Genomic DNA, 18,972 nt, shown 5'->3' with positions numbered 1-18,972 from the left:
GGGACTTTATCTCTGTTCACTTTATCTCCATGCAAGGCTTAATAAATAGACCCCATAAATAGTGTTCTTACCATCAATGCTGTACAAAGGAGAGAATATATGCACTTCTCACTGTGACCATGTGGAAACTAAAATGGAGACTGCCCTGTCATCTACCCAGGGTGTATTAGGAACCTTCAGTGGTAGCCTGTAAGGCTCAAACTAAACACTTATCAAACTGACAACTACATAGAGCTCACACAGAATAAATGCATACAACAATCATAAAATGATGCTGAAGGCACGACAATGGCCCTCAATGTAATAAATAAGAATTTAAAAAATTATGAAAACTGAATTATATTTTGTGAAATATTTAACATGTGTTTCAGTAGTTGCATTTTAGCTTTATATACCTTGTGTTTATACTACAGTCACTAGACCTTTTAAAGCTATAGTATAATTATAGGTTGCATCAAACACAGCTTTAATTTGTTTCATTTTTATCTTTAAAAAGTATAAAGTCTAAAAGCACTGGAATTTGTATACACCGTCATCCCTTGTTTTGCTCACACTTTATTTTGCATTGGCTTTATATCTAACTCTGTTTTCAGGTAGTTTGGATTACAGCCACAATGCCTTATGTTGTCTTGACAGCACTGTTGATTCGTGGTATCACTCTCCCAGGAGCTATTGATGGAATAAAAGCATATTTAAGCGTTGATTTTCTCAGACTTTGTGAGGCTTCGGTAAGTGTAAATATAAGCTTTACTAAACAAGTGCTAAAGTAATGTAATGTATCTATTACAGGGATATTTAACATGTGGCCTCCCAGCTGCTGTGGAACTACATATCCCAGCATGTCCTGCCCCAGTTTTAGCATGCCCTAATAGCAAAACTGTGGCAGGCAGAGGAGTAGCGTATAGCCAGGGCGCCCGGAGCAATTAAAAATAAAGATTAGGGACAGCCCCCTGTAGTGGTGCCCATATGCAGTGCCCCCTGTTGTGGTGCCCATATGCAGCGCTCCCTTTTTGTGGTGTCCATATGCAGTGCCCCCTGTAGTGGTGCCCATATGCAGTGCCCCCTGTAGTGGTCCCCATATGCAGTGCCCCCTAAAGTAGTGCCCCCCATGCTGTGCCCCCTGTTGTGGTGCCCATATGCAATGCCCCCTGTTGTGGTGTCCATTTGCAGTGTCCCCTGTAGTGGTGCCCATGCGCAGTGCCTCCAGTAGTTGTGCCCTTTTGCCCCTTAAAGTAGTGCCCCTGTAGTTCTGTCCCCCCTGTAGTTCTGCCCCCCCAGTACTTACCTGATCCAATGCGGCCGTCGTCTGGGCTGTCGTTGCCGCTGCTGCCCTGACTGGATCTAACTAGATCCAGCAGGCGTGGGTGACGTCATGATTGGGATCACTGGGAACTGCATCACTGGAAACGCTGGCCTCTGAAGTGATCGGAGGCTTCCTTAGCCTCTGATCACTTCAGAGGCCAGCGCTCACAGTTCAATGCTGGCACCAGGCAGGCTGTCAGCTTAGACAGCTGCTGGGTACACAGCGCGCGGCGCCTCCGGACACATTTGGCGCTTGGAGCTTGCGCTCCACTGGAACTGACCTCCCTACGCCCCTGGTGGCAGGGCATGCATTCTGCAGCAGCTGGAATGCCCCTGATCTAATATATCTTGCTGTTTTTCCTACCATTGACTTACAGTAGAGTGAAGAAGATGTAGATTCCAACAATGGGGGCTATTTATGAATTCTGTTCTACATGTTATTGTGTCCAAGATGTTGTATATTCTGTAGCAGCCAATCAGATGTTTTCTCTCATTTTCTAATCTGTACTAGAAAAATAAAGTTTTGGTGACATTCAATTCTCTGAGAAGCAGGGCAGCCATCAGAAATTGTGTGACCCAGTACAAATGAAAAAGGCTGGACCCCAAACCTAACTGATTCCCTTCCCCCCAAAGGCCTGGTGTGACAATGAGCCCTGGTACCCAGGGCAGGTGCATCATATTAGGGATGTACAGTAGTGTGCTTGTTGACAATCAATTTGTCGACAAACAGTATATGAACCCCAGAAGGCAGGCACTGAGATGTCAGCAATTGTAAAATGCTACTTAGAGCATTTTACACTTGCCGGCAATACAACTGTATTTTTACACCAACATATTTATAGTTGTACTACCACACTCATAAAATTTTAAAGAAGCATTGTATACTTGCTGACAACCCTCTGCCTGCAAACTTTTTGCAGACCTTTTGATTGTCAACATTCTATAATGCTGCTATGAAGACCTCTCCATATATACCCCAAATCTCCCTGCATCCCCTCAGACCTCCAAAGATCCATATGTACCCAAGATCTCCCCTCCCCTCTGACCTCCCACACATGTTAAAATAAATAAACAATTAAAGAGTATTTGAAAATTCTATATTGAAACCTGTAAAAGATTTAAGAAAAACTCTAAAGATTAAAAAGGAATAAAGCATTTTTAAAATTTGGGAAAGGTCCTAATGGCTTAGTAATGGGAAATTGTGTCATTCTTAGGTTCAGTTATGTGGCATCGAATGCGGTTGGTCCTCCAGTGTCTTGTGCTTCTGAATAGCATTAAATAAAGATTGCAATAAGAAATAAATATACAGTATTAAACCCTTGCTGGGTGCAATTGTTTAATGACAAGTCCACTTATACTACAGATTTGTATTATTTATAAAGATCTACTTAGTGCATACTTTGAATTAACTAAACAATAATTTTATTATGTTAAATGAGCCTTTAAAGATTCCTGACATAAAATGAATATAATAGAAAAGTCCATTCTTTTAATGTACAATCAATTTGAACCAATATTTTATTTTCCATAAAAAAGAGCAGCAGAGAGGCATAATTTCCCTCTCCGTGAGCTCACGACTTAACAACTCAAAGCAATAATCTGAGAAATTGGAATTGGGCTCAGTAATTGGTGAAATTACCTTGTATTCAACAGTATCTTTCATCTTTATGCTGAATGAGTTTCCTGCAATTATCTCTAATAACAGCTCTTCTCTCTCTCCCTCCTCTTTCCACCATTCATTGTCTGGTTGGTTCTGCGGATTGTTTAAAGGTTTGGATTGATGCTGCCACTCAAATATGTTTCTCACTTGGAGTCGGGTTTGGTGTGCTAATCGCTTTTTCCAGCTACAATAAGTTTACAAACAACTGCTATAGGTAAGCAATAGACACATTTATACTGTTCTCAATAGACAAACCATGTTAACATTGTCCACAAATGTTTTTATTTCTTTAAACTACGCTATTTTATTCTTATGTAATAAATGTTATGTCTTTTTGATTTATCAAATCTTCAGAGTTTGTACATATCCTAAACTGCTTCTGTTTTTCCTAAAATGTTCATTATAGCACCAACAATCCAATATATATTACACTAATAACGTAGGGGCAGATGTACAAGTCACTCATTGTTATTAATACTTTATTTTGTCAACCTAAAACTGTTAACTAGAAATAACGAGACAGACACAGAAGTTTGGATTAAAGGGGTCGCAGCCATAATTTATTGGTAAAATCAGAATTCTTATGTGGCAGAAAGTAGCACACAGCCCAATCACAAATATTTAAAGAATAGGGGTGGATCCCCTTCTCAGTGCAAGTCCTCCCATGAGGCAATGACCAACTCGCTGCTCTCAGAGGGAAATGCCCCCCCAATAACTGTTGCGTTCACAAGAACTTGGCTCGCCACCATAGAACGACCCAGCTAAACTAAATAAATGAACCGTATTGAATATCTCCAAACCCTCACCTATAAGGTGTACCCCGTCTGCCCTATAAAGCTCATCTCCTCAAAATGCAATAAGGGGTGTCTGATAGCACGCCCTTCCAAACCAACTACAAAGTGTGCTTTTGCAGCACTGACTTTCCTATGCAACTAATCCAGTGCTGCACCCCTTCGTGTACCTCTCCAAAATGTCAGACCACACCACCCCTATTTCAGGCCAGTGAGTCACTAGAGTCTACAGGTCTTGCATGATGGCGTTAATAAGCTCTATACCTTTGCAAGTTCCTAAATCATTTCACCCTAAGTGGATAATGACCTAACCAGGGAGACCCCACTTAGTCTCATAAGACCACAGGGAATTCAAAAGACTCTTCCACCTCATGCCCCAAATCCCTGACCAGCAAACCTCCTCGACGCCCAACATGGACTGTTTCTGAACCGCTACAGGGTGATCACTAGCCCAGTAAATATATGAATGGCCTACAAACCACACTCGACTATTAGTCATCTCGAGCCAGCCTGCAGGAACAGGTATTAAAGTCAGCAAAATATATAAAGATCAACACAATCAGAAACCGTACCACATGAACTAGCCAAGGAAGGAGGGGAAACAGGAGCTGTGTGACCCAGTTAAAAACCTCTTTGACGAACAAAATTGGAAAGTACTTGATTCCCCCAAATAGACGGGAAGGCACAAGGCCTTTGGGCTTCCCAACAAACTTTCAGGAAGGGCTACTAACTAGAAGTCTTATCCCCCCCCGCAAATAACGCTTATAGGTTGACGACTTCCGCCAACCTAACTGTTTTATTGAGTCAATAGAAGAACCTGCCACTGCTTCACAAGTAGCACTGCCAATCCTGAAGGAGTGCATACTGCTCAACTGGCAAGCCTAACACAATACGCTGGTATTCTCGAATTTGTACAGAGGAGACAGGTCGGCATGGAACAGTCATTGATTCCCCCCAGCTGGAGAAAAATGTTGTCAAATCACTCCCCCAACTCCACTTGCCCCTTGCCAACTGATCTGTCTTAGATTTGTGGATTTTACATAAAACTAAATGCTTTTTAAGAATAACATTACAGAACAGCAAACCTGAATTCAGTGAACTTTTATTTAACACCACTAGCTCACTTTTCCTGAAGGCCCCCAAAAACGCCTGGGAAAAAGCCAAACTAAAAAGAGAAGCCTAGACTTCATCTGATGCAAATCCTGAGACCACGATGATCAATTTCTTAAAAAGACTCAGATCAAATGGCCTGCAGAAATCACTTGGACCTGCCTCATGTCCCCTTTAATGCATTGAAGAGTATGAATGATTTGGTTGGGTCAGCCAAACCATGCAAACATGAAAATAAGGAATGCCAGATAAAGCTGCAGACATTGCCCCCTGTGAACTCCCTAGCTTGTGCCATCCTCAAACAAATTCTAGCATGCAGTCATAAAATATATTACCTCCCCATTTGTTTGACATGAGGAAACCCTGCCAATCAGAACAAGTTGCTGAATAGGGTGCCCAGAGCCAAAGTCTTTATAGCAGGCCCCTTGATACTGGCTTCATGATCTGCCATGCATAGGTAGGACAGGGTAAACCAAGTGCACAAGCAGAAGGCACAAGCGCCAAGACCCTATCCCACTTAAAATGATATAAAGTGCCAGCCCAAAAAAATTTTCTGAAATCTAATGAATCCAAAGCATCGGTAAACTGGGGCTTGAAGTTGACTACCGTGGAGTGGCAGCCAAATACGAACCCCATAAAAATCCCTCAGAAATTCCATCAAAATGTGCACATCTTCCTTCAAGTAGGAAGAGACTCAAATCAGATTATGTTATTTTTTAACCCTCGAAGTGACCCTTCTAAGTGATGACAAATAAATGTAGCAACCCCTACAAAGACTGCAATTGCTTGAGACTAACCTTCACTGCAATAAAAGAGTCAAGCAACTCCCTCAATCTGCTAATTTTGTCCGAAGGCAAATGGCAAAACCCTAGAGAGGTGTCAATCTCAATTTCAAAATAAATCAGCCATGTTGTGTTCCCTACCGGCTTATCCCCAGCAATGGGTACTCCCATAAATGAAAAATAATAATTTTCTACAAACATCGTGTCGAAGCCGGATGATTGGCTGAGGCAGAATCTGTTTACAATCGAAATCTGCAAGACTCCATATTGCGACTGATCTCCCAGCACCATTTTAAGTTACAACTCACGAGCTAAGTACAGATGGCAATGTTTTTGGTAATCCTTTTAGAAGCCATGACAAGCCCATTCTGGGGACAACCTTGCATAGAAAAATACCAAAACAAACACAGTATCAGTTAGTAACTAGAAAAACAGCTTCCTGAGAAAAGTAATTAGAAAAAACAATACACCAGGAACTGTGGGTGTTTTTGCATGTAAATTAAGAAATCTCACATGTAGGCAGGTATAGCTATGGCAATTGAAATATAACCCAGACAATGATCTGCACAATTGAATTTGTAAATAGGCAGAAGAAAACCTTTAGTTTCACTGGCAGACAGTTTGGCACCAGCAAACAGCTGGGGGTCTCCACCCTGTTTGGGTGTGAAACTCAATACTAATAACACATTGCATTGCAGTTTAAAAATGTTAGTAGGGATGATATATATATATATATATATGTGTGTATATATATATATATATATATATATATAAATCCATCATAATTAGACTCACATGCATAAACACTGCACATTACGCACAGTTGCGCTGTTTCACTCTACAAATAAATGCACCACACATATTAGCAACTTTATTCTCTTACACTTACACATACACAAATTACATGAAAGGTTTCCTAATATTAAAGTGTAATAATCAAGGTTTACTCAAGTGATCATTAATGTTGTGAAATAAAGATTATTTTATATCTAAGGTTGAGTACATGATAAGCCAACCATGTTTGGTAGCGTACTGATCTACTCTGTCTCAGTAGCTTTCCGGTGTCATCGGTGAGAAGATCGCAACATGCATTCTCAACTTATGGACTGTAGAGAGTTAAAACACCAAAATGTACTTTGTAATGTTAGCAGTTGCATGCAGGGGGAATAGAGGAGACAATAGGCTGTCGGAGGCTGACCTGTGTCCATTTGAATCAACCTGTTAAATATCCTGTATCAGATGCACCCACACTGGGAACCAATGAGACCATGCTAAACTTTTCTATTGTATTGCTTATCCCTGTAAGGGTATAAATGTGCTTACAGACTTCAATCTGGAGTCTTCATGCTGATGCTGTTGATGGAAATTTCTTATGAATGCCGGTAACTGGTCCCAGTGCTCGTGCGTATGTATAACTGTACCTTGGGTCTGTATAATTTCTTTGCGCTAAATTGTCTTTAGATCACAGCATGTAACCTACTGTTTTTATGTTGAATAATATACTTTGTGCTTTGGAAACACATTTTCAAGGTCTGAAGGCTTTTATTTTACTGTATGACTGCGTATGCAAATAGCATCAATTTTAGAAGGTATAGGCAGGTTTTAGAAGGTATAGGAAGGATTGTACCAGAGGTTTCATACCGTTACAACAGATGGGGGTTCAGAGTGAGGTCACTTACCAATTCATACGATAAACATACGGTTATCGATCTCTCACCAAAGGGTGGAGTGGCCACACGCAGTTTACCTGCAACCACTTGATGCTGAGAGATCGCTATCCGTTATCGTGTGAGTTAAGGTACGCTGACTAGAATCCAGGGAAAAGAAGGGAAAAAGTTTGTTTTCCTTTGTTGATAGAATTGCATGCTGAAAGGGGTGCCGCAGTATTGCGTACACAGCTGGGTCGCATTTTTGCGTATGCAGCAGAGACGCATTTTTGCGCACACAGTTAAGGGTAAGAGTCATACGGTTGTGTAGTAGTCGCATTATTGTGTATGCGACTAGTCACACAATAGCGTATACATATTTCCGGTATTCTTGCTGCCACATGTTTTAAAACAAAGCCGTTGAGATTACTTTATGGATTGTTGTCAATAACTGGGTTAACGTGTATTTTTCTGCGCAGGAAAAAAGTGTGTAACTGTGAGTATTTGTTTAGGGTGTAACATGGGACCTAAATGTTAAGGGTATTGTATGATCCTTAAGGGCTAGGTGCAGGAGTTGGCCTAGTGACTCGGTAGCAGCTTACCATTTACTTTGCACAAGGCAGGTGTATGGGTTGTTATTTTTGTTAGGGTTCGGCTCCCAGTGTTATTATAGTATTCAGTAATCAGTGTGTGATAATATGTTAGGCTTATTTGAGCACTATAATTGAACCAAATAGTTTGGGCTAAACTGTGATTGTGAACTGGTGAGAGGGTGGACGAAATCAACTGGAAAACAAAGGGTACTTTGCTGCCCCCTAGCGGCTGAAACGTAGTCAAAAAGGGATTGCTGCGTGGAAGCAGCCTTTCTTCCATAGGTGAGTGGAGGCATCTAGAGGTCTTCCATAGGGTTCGTGGATACACCCTTTTTCCAAGGCGTCCGCAGGTTAGTGAAAGTATCTTGACTGTCTTTCACCAGTTTAAATCTTTATTGAAAAATGTTGGAGTTGTCCCAAGATGGGAGCCACGCAAACAAAAGAGATGTTAGACAATGATGTGCTGCTAATGGAAGCGCCGCATGGATCGGCCCGTCGTATTATGCATGCTAAGTACGGTGCTTATGCAATAAGGTATTGTGATGTATGGTTTAAGATAGCGATGAAGAGTGTTAGACCGTTTCCCAGAATTTGTAGTTTTGATAAGGATGTAAAATATAACAAATGTTTAAAATTGTGGCAGCATGAAGCGGCTGCATGGTTTAAAAATGTGCAAGCGACGCAAACTAGCATTGTGAACGCATTACCAGAAAAGTACACCCACAGCGCTAAATTGCAATGCGTGCGAGCTGCGAAATAGTGCGCACGTGCAGCAATGTAGCATTGTGGAAGATATTGCCAGTGGTTCACGTGCACCACTGCCACCTTATGTGGATGGGGGTGCAAGTACAGTTATTGAAAAAACCCATAAAAATGTAACAAGTAATTTGTACCCTCTCTTAAGTAACCATAAGGAAAATGTTTATGATGTGGATGATGAGCCTGTTGTTATGTCTGCCATTTCCCATGCTGTACACATGTTAGATGCTCCACCACAACAATCACAAGTGGTGCCGCCATCTCCATCAGTGATAGTACAGGAAATGTTAACATCCACTGCACCCGTAGAGGAAGTTGTTAACCCTATACATTGCAGTAACAGACTAAACCCCCATCCAGGTAATAAGGTCAAAAGTAGCAGTGCGACCAGTCTGCATCCCATCCAGACAATAACTGTTCCGAATGGGAATGCAGATGCGAACGGAATAGTGCCCACAAGGGAAGTAGTAATGCATTGTCCTTGGACAAGAGCGGAGCTAAATTCCATAATGAATGATTTCCCCGATCCCAAAAAGGAATTAGCAAATTTCAAAGATTTTTGAGAAATTTGGGTAGTTCTCATGAGCCAACCAACGAAGATTGTCGAGTGATGTTAAGGGCCTGTCTGCCACGCAATACCGATGTGACAAAATTTATCACGGATTGTGTATTGGATGGAGATGTTCCCTTAACAGATGAAATTAATCAAGGAAATTTTTCCCGCATTGTAACTCAATTGGGGGTATATTTTCCAGTAGTAGTTAACTGGAACAAAATTTTCACCATAAAACAAAAGGAGAGTGAATCTGCAGAAGATTATTGTGACCAGGCTCTGCAGGCTATCACCCAGTACACTGGGTTAGAAGATATTAAAGATAGCACTCACCACAGGGGAATGATTGTCACTATACTCATGGATGGTCTTAAAGAGAACCTAAAGACCTGGGTTCAGACCTCACAGCCTGGCTGGAGGGGAGTCACAATAGATGCCCTCATAGAATCTGCAATTGAACATGATAAGAACATCTCTAAGAAGAGAGAGATCCAGAGCGAGAAACTAATGGCTGTCAGTATTCAAGCTCTAGAAGGAATTACGGTAACATCACAGCCAGCAGACACACCTGCATTCACACCTGCACCTGCACCTGAACAGTTACACATCCTCACTAATCCTACACCACTGCAAACACAGCCCTACCCCACTTATCACACACAACCACAATTCCCATACTATCCTCTCCCTCACCTTATACGACTGTTTACAATCTTTTCAACCTGCCAATGAATCTGTACTCTGATACAATATGTGGACAATTTATTGTTATGCCCTGTTTCATTTATACCATGTTTAAATGATACTAAACTGTTGTGCTTCATCTCTCACACTCAGGACACAAGGTTGCTAAGGAAAAATTGCAGCCATGCCAGGTTAAGGTCAAGTACTTGGGAAACTGTCCAAACCCAGGCGCTGAGACACTACCTAGAGCTGTAGCTATTAATAACAGGGTTTAATTGTACAGGAGGTTGTATGCAGATACGGTATCCCTAGAGTATAGGGATACTCATTTTACAGGTGTGGTCATCCAGAAGAATGTGTAAGTTGATGAGTAATAGTAGCACCAGGACCACCCCCAGGCCCCCTCTAAATCTGTCCCCCTTTGAAATACTGTTTGGTAGACAACCTCATTTGATTATAAGTCACCAGGAAGATTCAAAAGGTAACAACGAGGTAACTGTAAAGTATCTTATATCAATGAGTAAGCAGTTAAAACAGCAGCAGCAGAAACTGAAATTGTTGTCACCTGATATGCCAGAAGCAAACTGTCATGATGTCAAACCTGGAGAATTTGTTATGATGCTAAATTTCTTACGCTCAGGTTGTCCGGTAGATCAGTGGGAAGGTCTGTATCAGGTGTTGCTGAAGGTGGCCGAGAGAGATACCTGGGTCCATTCCACTCACTGTAGAAAGGTCAACCAACCGGTGGAGATACTGGGCGGAGTCGAGGCAGATAATGTGAACCTGTCGATTGCGAGCCTGTTCTGGGAGGGTTAAAAGGTGCGGTGAGATACCTGAGCTAAAGAAATGTGTAGATCAGTGCTTCCAGCAATGGAGTGGTCTGCTGTGGTCATCCTAGTTCTTTCTTCCAGAGTTTCTGTCGTGATGATCTGTTTGGGGATAGCCAGTTTCTGTGATGGAGGACAGAGGACGGAGAAGGGAGCTGATAGTGATATCAATGAAGTGGAGTCGAGAGGAGGAGTACTATGCCAAATCAGGGGAGTGTCTGACCAATCTTAGTACTGTAATTGTTATGTTATTTGGGAAGAATACTTCCAGAAATTATGACCCTTACACATGGTGAAATGCTTGGTATTCATAAAAACACACCATCACCATATCTTCACACACAGTATGAACACAGAGACCAAAGAAATATGATACCTGGTGATGTGCATAAAGCCACTCAGCTAATTAGTAAGACAACTGGCTTTCAAGTTTTAGTAGCATTGGATCCCACCATGATCGCTCGGGGTACACTAAATTTTAGATATATCCAAGATCTTGCCAAATTAATGGACAATATCACCGAGATGTATGATGACACGTTCAGATATACAGGTAAAGAGTTGCAAGCTTATAAGAAAGAACTTGTGCAGCACAGGTTGGTGTTGAATTATTTAACAGCTGTCACTGGGGTGTACTGCATAACTTTGGCCACCCAATTTGGAGTGAAGTGTTGCACTTATGTTACGAATGATACTAGAGACCCCAAGGAGGTGATAGACCGGAAGATGGATGAAATTCTGCAGCTAAAATGGGAATTTTGGAAGAGCCATAATGCTTCAGTGGCTGAAGTAGAGGAGAAGGTAGAGGAATGGGTTTCATGGTTGAACCCAGTGAAATGGTTCTCAGGTCTAGGAGAATGGGTCCAGGAAATGATCGCAAGCATAGGTAAACTCCTGACCCTTATACTGGTTGTCATCATAGTAATTGGCATATGTGTCAAGTGTGTTCCTACTGTGTTGAAGTGTGGAAAATGTAAAAGTAAGGTAAACCGCAAGAACTAAATTATGATGGTGGTCAGTAGTGACAATATGAATACTGAGGTAAAGGAAGAACTGCATTACAATCCTGATTTAGAGTGTACTGTATGACAATGTAACCTGAATTTGTGTGGTTGTACATAAATATATCATTTATGTTATTTTAAGTCATCTTAGATAATGCAGTCCCAATCCCCCCCTTTTCCAAACTTCCTTTATAGGTGAGATGAGTTCCCACATCCTGCCAATGGTCCCTTGAGGATCCGCAGATGGCGTATAAGGGTTGTTTTACTCTCCTGGAGATGCATTGTCTAAATGGTTCAAATGACCAAACCGTGTCATACCATATATAACATTAAACGGTATATTCTCATGCATGACTAAACAGATTCAGAACAGAGTATGATAGCACGTTGTTGGCTATCAAAGGGTGGACTGTTGATGCCGGATGATTGGCTGAGGCAGAATCTGTTTACAATCGGAATCTGCAAGACGCCATTTTGCGACTGATCTCCCAGCACCATTTTAAGTTACAACTCACGAGCTAAGTACAGATGGCAATGTTTTTGGTAATCCTTTTAGAAGCCATGACAAGCCCATTCTGGGGACAACCTTGCACAGAAAAATACCAAAACAAACACAGTATCAGTTAGTAACTAGAAAAACAGCTTCCTGAGAAAAGAAATTAGAAAAAACAATACACCAGGAACTGTGGGTGTTTTTGCATGTAAATTAAGAAACCTCACATGTAGACAGGTATAACTATGGCAATTGAAATATAACCCAGACAATGATCTGCACAATTGAATTTGTAAATAGGCAGAAGAAAACCTTTAGTTTCACTGGCAGACAGTTTGGCACCAGCAAACAGCTGGGGGTCTCCACCCTGTTTGGGTGTGAAACTCAATACTAATAACACATTGCATTGCAGTTTAAAAATGTTAGTAAGGGATGATATATATATATATATATATATATGTGTGTGTGTATATATATATATATATATAAATCCATCATAATTAGACTCACATGCATAAACACTGCACATTACGCACACTTGCGCTGTTTCACTCTACAAATAAACGCACCACGCATATTACCAACTTTATGCAATATTCTCTTACACTTACACATACACAAATTACATGAAAGGTTCCCTAATATTAAAGTGTAATATTCAAAGTGATTATTAATGTTGTGAAATAAAGATTATTTGATATATAAGGTTTAGCACATGATAAGCCAACCATGTTTGGTAGCGTACTGATCTACTCTGTCTCAACAGCTTTCCTGTGTCATCGGTGAGAAGATCGCAACATGCAATCTCAACTTATGGACTGTAGAGAGTTAAAACATCAAAATGTACTTTGTAATGTTAGCAGTTGCATGCAGGGGGAATAGAGGAGACAATAGGCTGTCGGAGGCTGACCTGTGTCCATTTGAATCAACCTGTTAAATATCCTGTAACAGATGCACCCGCACTGGGAACCAATGAGACCATGCCAAACTTTTCTATTGTATTGCTTATCCCTGTAAGGGTATAAATGTGCTTACAGACTCCAATCTGGAGTCTTCATGCTGATACTGTTGATGGAGGTTTCTTATGGATGCCGGTAACTGGTCCCAGTGCGGGTGCTTATGTATAACTGTACCTTGGGGCTGTATAATTTCTTTGCGCTAAATTGTCTTTAGATCACAGCATGTAACCTACTGTTTTTATGTTGATTAATATACTTTGTGCTTTGGAAACACATTTTCAAGGTCTGAAGGCTTTTATTTTACTGCATGACTGCGTACGCAAATAGCGTAAATTTTAGAAGGTATAGGCAGGTTTTAGAAGGTATAGGAAGGATAGTACCAGAGGTTTAATACCGTTATAACAATCGATATCGGCCGGACCCATGAGCAAGAAATCATCTAAGTAATGGGCAATACTGGACTGCCGTGTACCTGCTTTAACGCACCTATGTAAAAAGGAACTAAGGGCCTGATTCAGCTTGGATCACTGTTGCTAATATGCATGCAATTGGCCGATGCATTCTCGGTATGCATAGCAGTGTGCGTGTGAGTGAATTAGCCATTGCAATCGGGACTACGCAGACCCATCACAGAATGATTGACAGAAACTGCAGTTTGTGGGTGGTGAAGGAGAGGTGGATGGGGAAATGCAGGAGCGCCACTGCGTTCACACGCCATTTCAGGGGCATGCCTAAATTAGCCACTGTAAAGCCATACGCAGTGTGAGGTCTCATAGTGTGCGTGGCTGTTAGCAATTTCTGAGTAAGGTCAGAGCTTGTGCAAGTGTGCGTATGGGTCCGATGGTACTCGATTGTACTGATGGTTTAGTTATTCTGCTTATTACGGATGTGCGTATGGATAAGTGGGCATCCTTATGTGGTGCTGAGTTTGCATTGCGATCGCAGTGGTTTGGATTGCTATCGAAGTCGAACTGCGTGCATACTAGGGGTGAGCGGGTTCGGATTTCTGAAATCCAAACCCCCCCGAGCCCCCCCGATCCGAGGCAGATCCGAGTCAGGCTCGACTTTTCCCGCCTGACTCGGAACTGAAATCGAGGCAAAACGTCATCATCCCGCCTTCCAAGTCTCGCGGGTTTTGGAACCTATATAAGGTACCCGCGTCGGCGCCATTTTCTCACTCGGCTGTGGACAGTGAAGAGGGAGGGTGGGAGTTAGGGCTGGCTGGGCTGTGTAGTGTACTGTAGTGCAGAGTAGTGTTGTGCTGTGCTGTGCTGTGCTGCGCTGTGCTGCTGTTGTCCACTACTTCAAAGTCCATAGGGGCTGGCTGTGTTGTGCTGTGCTGCTGATGTTAGTAGGGGCTGTACCATAGGGGCTGGCTGGACTGTGTTGTGCAGTCAGTTCTCCATAGGGGCTGTGTCCACTCCAAAGTCCTGTGCAGTGTCCCAGTCCTAAAGGGGTGCTGTAGTGTTGTCCAGGGGGTGCTCTGTCCATCAGGGGTGCTCCCCCCAAGTGCTAAAAAAATTATATTTTTTGTGTGTTTGTGAATTGTGTGCGCAGTAGCCGCACGTGCATCAACAAAGTAGTGCCAAGCGTGTGCCTGTGTCATAAGTAAAGGGCCGGCTGGCTTGACCGTTAAAGGGTGCTGTAACCCCCAAAGTACACTCCAGTCCAAACCAAAAAAAAAATTATTTTCTGTGTTTGTGAATTGTGTGCACAGTAGCCGCACGTGCATCAACAAAGTAGTGCCAAGCGTGCGCCTGTGTCATAAGTAAAGGGCCGGCTGGCTTGATCGTTAAAGGGTGCTGTAACCCCCAAAGTACACTCCAAACCAAAAAAAAAATTATTTCATGTGTTTGTGAATTGTGTGCGCAGTAGCCGCACGTGCATCAACAAAGGAGCAGCACCAAGCGTGCGCCTGTGTCCCATAAGTAAAGAGCCGGCTGGCTCATTTCTTAAAGGCTGGTGTAACCAACAAAGTGCACTACTCTCCAGCAAAAATAAAAAAATATTTTCTGTGTTTAGCCGCACGTATATATCAAATCGATATAACATAAATGGAGGACCAAACTTTCTCCGATAAAAATAAAATAGAGAAAGATCAAGAACCACTTCCTCCTAGTGCTGAAGCTGCTGCCACTAGTCATGACATAGACGATAACATGCCATCAACGTCGTCTGCCAAGGCCGATGCCCAATGTCATAATAGAGGGCACATACAATCCCAAATGACAAAGTTCAGGAAAATGACCTTGAAAAAAACATTTAAATCAGCTGAAGAGAAATGTAAACTTGCCAATATGCCATTTACGACACGGAGTGGCAAGGAACGGCTAAGGTCGATCCCTAGTATGTTCATGACTAGTGGTTCAGCTTCACATGACGATGGAAGCCCTCCTCCCACTAAAAAAATCAAAAGAGTTAAGCTGGCAAAAGCACAGCGAAGAACTGTGCTTTCTAAGAAGATATCACAAATCCCCAAGGAGAGTCCAAGTGTGGTGGTGGTTGCGATGCCTGACCTTCCCAGCACTGGACTGGAAGAGGTGGCTCTTTCCACCATTTGCACGCCCCCTGCAAGTGCTGAAAGGAGCACCCACAGTCCACTTGCTGATATGCAAATTGAAGATGTCACTGTTGAAGTACAACAGGATGAGGATACTGGTGTAGCTGGCGCTGAGGAGGAAGTTGGCGAGGAGGATTCTGATGGTGATGTGGTTTGTTTAAATCAGGCTCCGGGGGAGACAGTTGTTGTCCGTGGGATGAAAAAGCCCATCACGGTCATGCCTGGGCAGAAGACCAAACATTCCACCTCTTTGGTCTGGCAATATTTCTATCCAAATCCGGACAACAACTGTCTTGCCATATGTACCTTATGTAAAGGTGGAATAAGTAGGGGTAGGGGCGTTAACAACCTAGGAACATCCTCCCTTATACGGCACCTGCAGCGCGTTCATAATAAGTTACTGTCAAGTTCAGAAACTTTGGCTAAGACCGTAAGCAGTCCAGGGACACCTAAATCCCGTTGTCCTGTTGTATCCAAGCGCCTGCAAACCACACCGTCAACTCCCTCCTCGTCAATTTCCTCCTTAGTCAGGATCGGAAGTAGTCCTGCAGGCCATGTCACTGGCATGACTGACTCTCTTATCGGGGATTCCTCCGGAGGATCCTGCATTGCTACGCCTCCTGCTGCCGCTGCTGCTGTTGCTGCTGCTGGGAGTCGTTCATCATCACAGAGAGAAAGTAGGAACACCACTACTTTTACTAAACAATTGACCCTCCAACAGTCCTTAGCGAGGAGGATGAAGTACGACAGCAGTCATCCTGAAGCAAAACGTATAACTGAGGCCTTGACTGCTATGTTGGTGTTAGACGTGCGTCCGGTATCCGCCATTAGTGCAGTGGGATTTAGACAATTGATGGAGGTAGTGTGTCCCCGGTTCCAAATCCCGTCTAGATTCCACTTCACTAGGCAGGCGATACCGAGACTGTACAGAAACGTCAGAAAAAGTGTCCTCAGTGTCCTGAAAAATGCCGTTGTACCCAATGTCCACTTAACCACGGACATGTGGACAAGTGGAACAGGGCAGACTAAGGACTATATGACTGTGACAGCCCACTGGGTAGATGTATCACCTTACGCAGCAACAGCAGCAGCGTCACCCGTCGCAGCATCTCAGAAACGCCAGCTCGTTCCAAGGCAGGCTACGCTGTGTATCACCGGTTTCAGTAAGAGGCACACCGCCGACAACCTCTTAGAGAAACTGAGGGAAATCATCGCCCAGTGGCTTACCCCACTTAGACTCTCCTGGGGATTTGTGATATCTGACAACGCCACCAATATTGTGCGGGCATTACATCTGGGCAAATTCCAGCACGTCCCATGTTTTGCTCACACAATAAACTTGGTGGTGCAGAATTTTCTGAAAAGCGACAGGAGCGTGCAGGATACGCTTTGGGTGGCCCAAAAAATTTCTGGCCACTTTCGCCATTCAGCGACTGCGTGCAGAAGACTGGAGCGCCAGCAAATACTCTTGAACCTGCCCCGCCATCACCTGAAGCAAGAGGTTGTGACGCGGTGGAACTCAACCCTCTATATGCTTCAGAGGATGGAGGAGCAGCAAAAGGCCATTCAAGCCTATACATCCACCTATGACATAGGCAAAGGAGGGGGTATGCACCTGACTCAAGCGCAGTGGAGAATGATTTCCGTGTTGTGCAAGGTTCTCCAGCCCTTCGAACTTGCCACACGTGAAGTCAGTTCAGACACTGCCAGCTTGAGTCAGGTCATTCCCCTCATCAGGCTTTTGCAGAAGCAGCTGGAGAAAGTGAAGGAGGAGCTAAGACGGAGTGATTCCGCTCGGCATGTGGGACTTGTGGATGAAGCCCTTCATTCGCTTTGCCAGGATTCCAGGGTGGTCAATCTGTTGAAATCAGACCACTAAATTTTGGCCACCGTGCTCGATCCTAGGTTTAAAGCCTATGTGGTGTCTCTCTTTCCGGCCGACACAAGCCTGCAGAGGTGCAAAGACCTGCTGGTGAACACGCTGTCAGCTGAAGCGGAACGTGACACGTCAACAGCTCCTTCTTCATTTTCTCACGCAACTGGGGCTGCCAGGAAAAAACTTAGGTATCCTAAGCAACCCGCTGGCGGTGATGCAGGGCAGGCAGGACCAAGTTTGGACATCTGGTCCGGACTGAAGGACCTGGCAACAATTTCTGACATGTCTACTGTCACTGCATATGATACTGTCACCATTGACAGAATGGTGGAGGATTACATCGGTGACAGCATCCAAGTAGGCATGTCAGACAGTCCATACCTGTACTGGCAGGAAAAAGAGGCAATTTGGAGGCCCCTGTACAAACTGGCTCTATTTTACCTGAGTTGCTCCCCCTCCAGTGTGTACTCCGAAAGAGTGTTTAGTGCAGCCGGGAACCTTGTCAGCGAAAGGCGTAGGAGGTTGCTTCCACAGAATGTGGAGAAGATGATGTTCATCAAAATGAATTATCAGCTCTTCCAGGGAGACCAGCCTCCAGAACGTACAGAGGGACCTGTGGTGGTGGATTCAAGTGGGGACGAGTTAATACTTTGTGAGGATGAGGATGTACACACTGAAGAGGGTGAGGAATCGGTGGATGAGGAGGATGAGGATGACATCTTGCCTCCGTAGAGCCAGTTTGTGCAGGGACAGATTAATTGCCAGCTTGTTTTGTGGGGGCCCAAATGAACCAATAATTTAAGCCACAGTTGTGTGGCAGACCCTGGCGCTGAAATGATTGGTTTGTTAAAGTGTGATTGTCCTGTTTATACAACATAAGGGTGGGTGGGAGGGCCCAAGGACAATTCCATCTTGCACCTCTTTTTTTTCTTTGCATTATGTACAGTTTGGGGCCTAGTTTTTCAAACTGCCATCCTGTCTGCCACTGCAGTATCACGCCTAGATGGGTCACGTTTTTGTGCCGCCCACTCGTGTCGCTTAGCATAGTCATCCAGCTACCTCGGTGAAACCTTTTGGACATAAAAACACTATTGTGAGGTGTGAGGTGTTCAGAATAGACTGGAAATGAGTGGAAATTAAGGTTATTGAGATTAATAATAGCATAGGAGCAGAAAAACCTACAAATTCTGTGATTTTAGCTGTTTTTATGCTTTTTTTCAAAAAAATACAGATCCAAAACACAAAACCCAGAACCCAAAACACGGAAGGGTGGTTTTGGCAAAACCAATCCAGATCCAAAACACGAAGAAAGATCCAGATCCAAAACCAAAACACAAAACACGAAAAGTGGCCGGTACACACCCCTAGTGCAT

At 43.3% G+C, this 18,972-nt stretch overlaps 1 protein-coding gene across 1 annotated transcript in view; it reads left to right on the top strand.

Annotated features, from left to right (window-relative positions):
* The window catches only part of SLC6A3 (solute carrier family 6 member 3), a 192,608-nt gene that overhangs the window by 56,946 nt on the left and 116,690 nt on the right, over positions 1-18,972 (top strand). The window contains exons 5-6 of the mRNA XM_088476325.1: positions 594-728; positions 3,073-3,176. Coding sequence (XP_088332451.1) covers positions 594-728; positions 3,073-3,176 — 239 coding nt within the window. The remainder of the gene's footprint in view (positions 1-593; positions 729-3,072; positions 3,177-18,972) is intronic.

The sequence above is a fragment of the Taudactylus pleione genome, unplaced genomic scaffold (genome assembly GCF_031769625.1).
Source record: "Taudactylus pleione unplaced genomic scaffold, aTauple2 ptg000186l, whole genome shotgun sequence".
NCBI classification, from domain to species: domain Eukaryota; kingdom Metazoa; phylum Chordata; class Amphibia; order Anura; family Myobatrachidae; genus Taudactylus; species Taudactylus pleione.
This window is presented reverse-complemented; position numbering and strand designations above follow the sequence as displayed.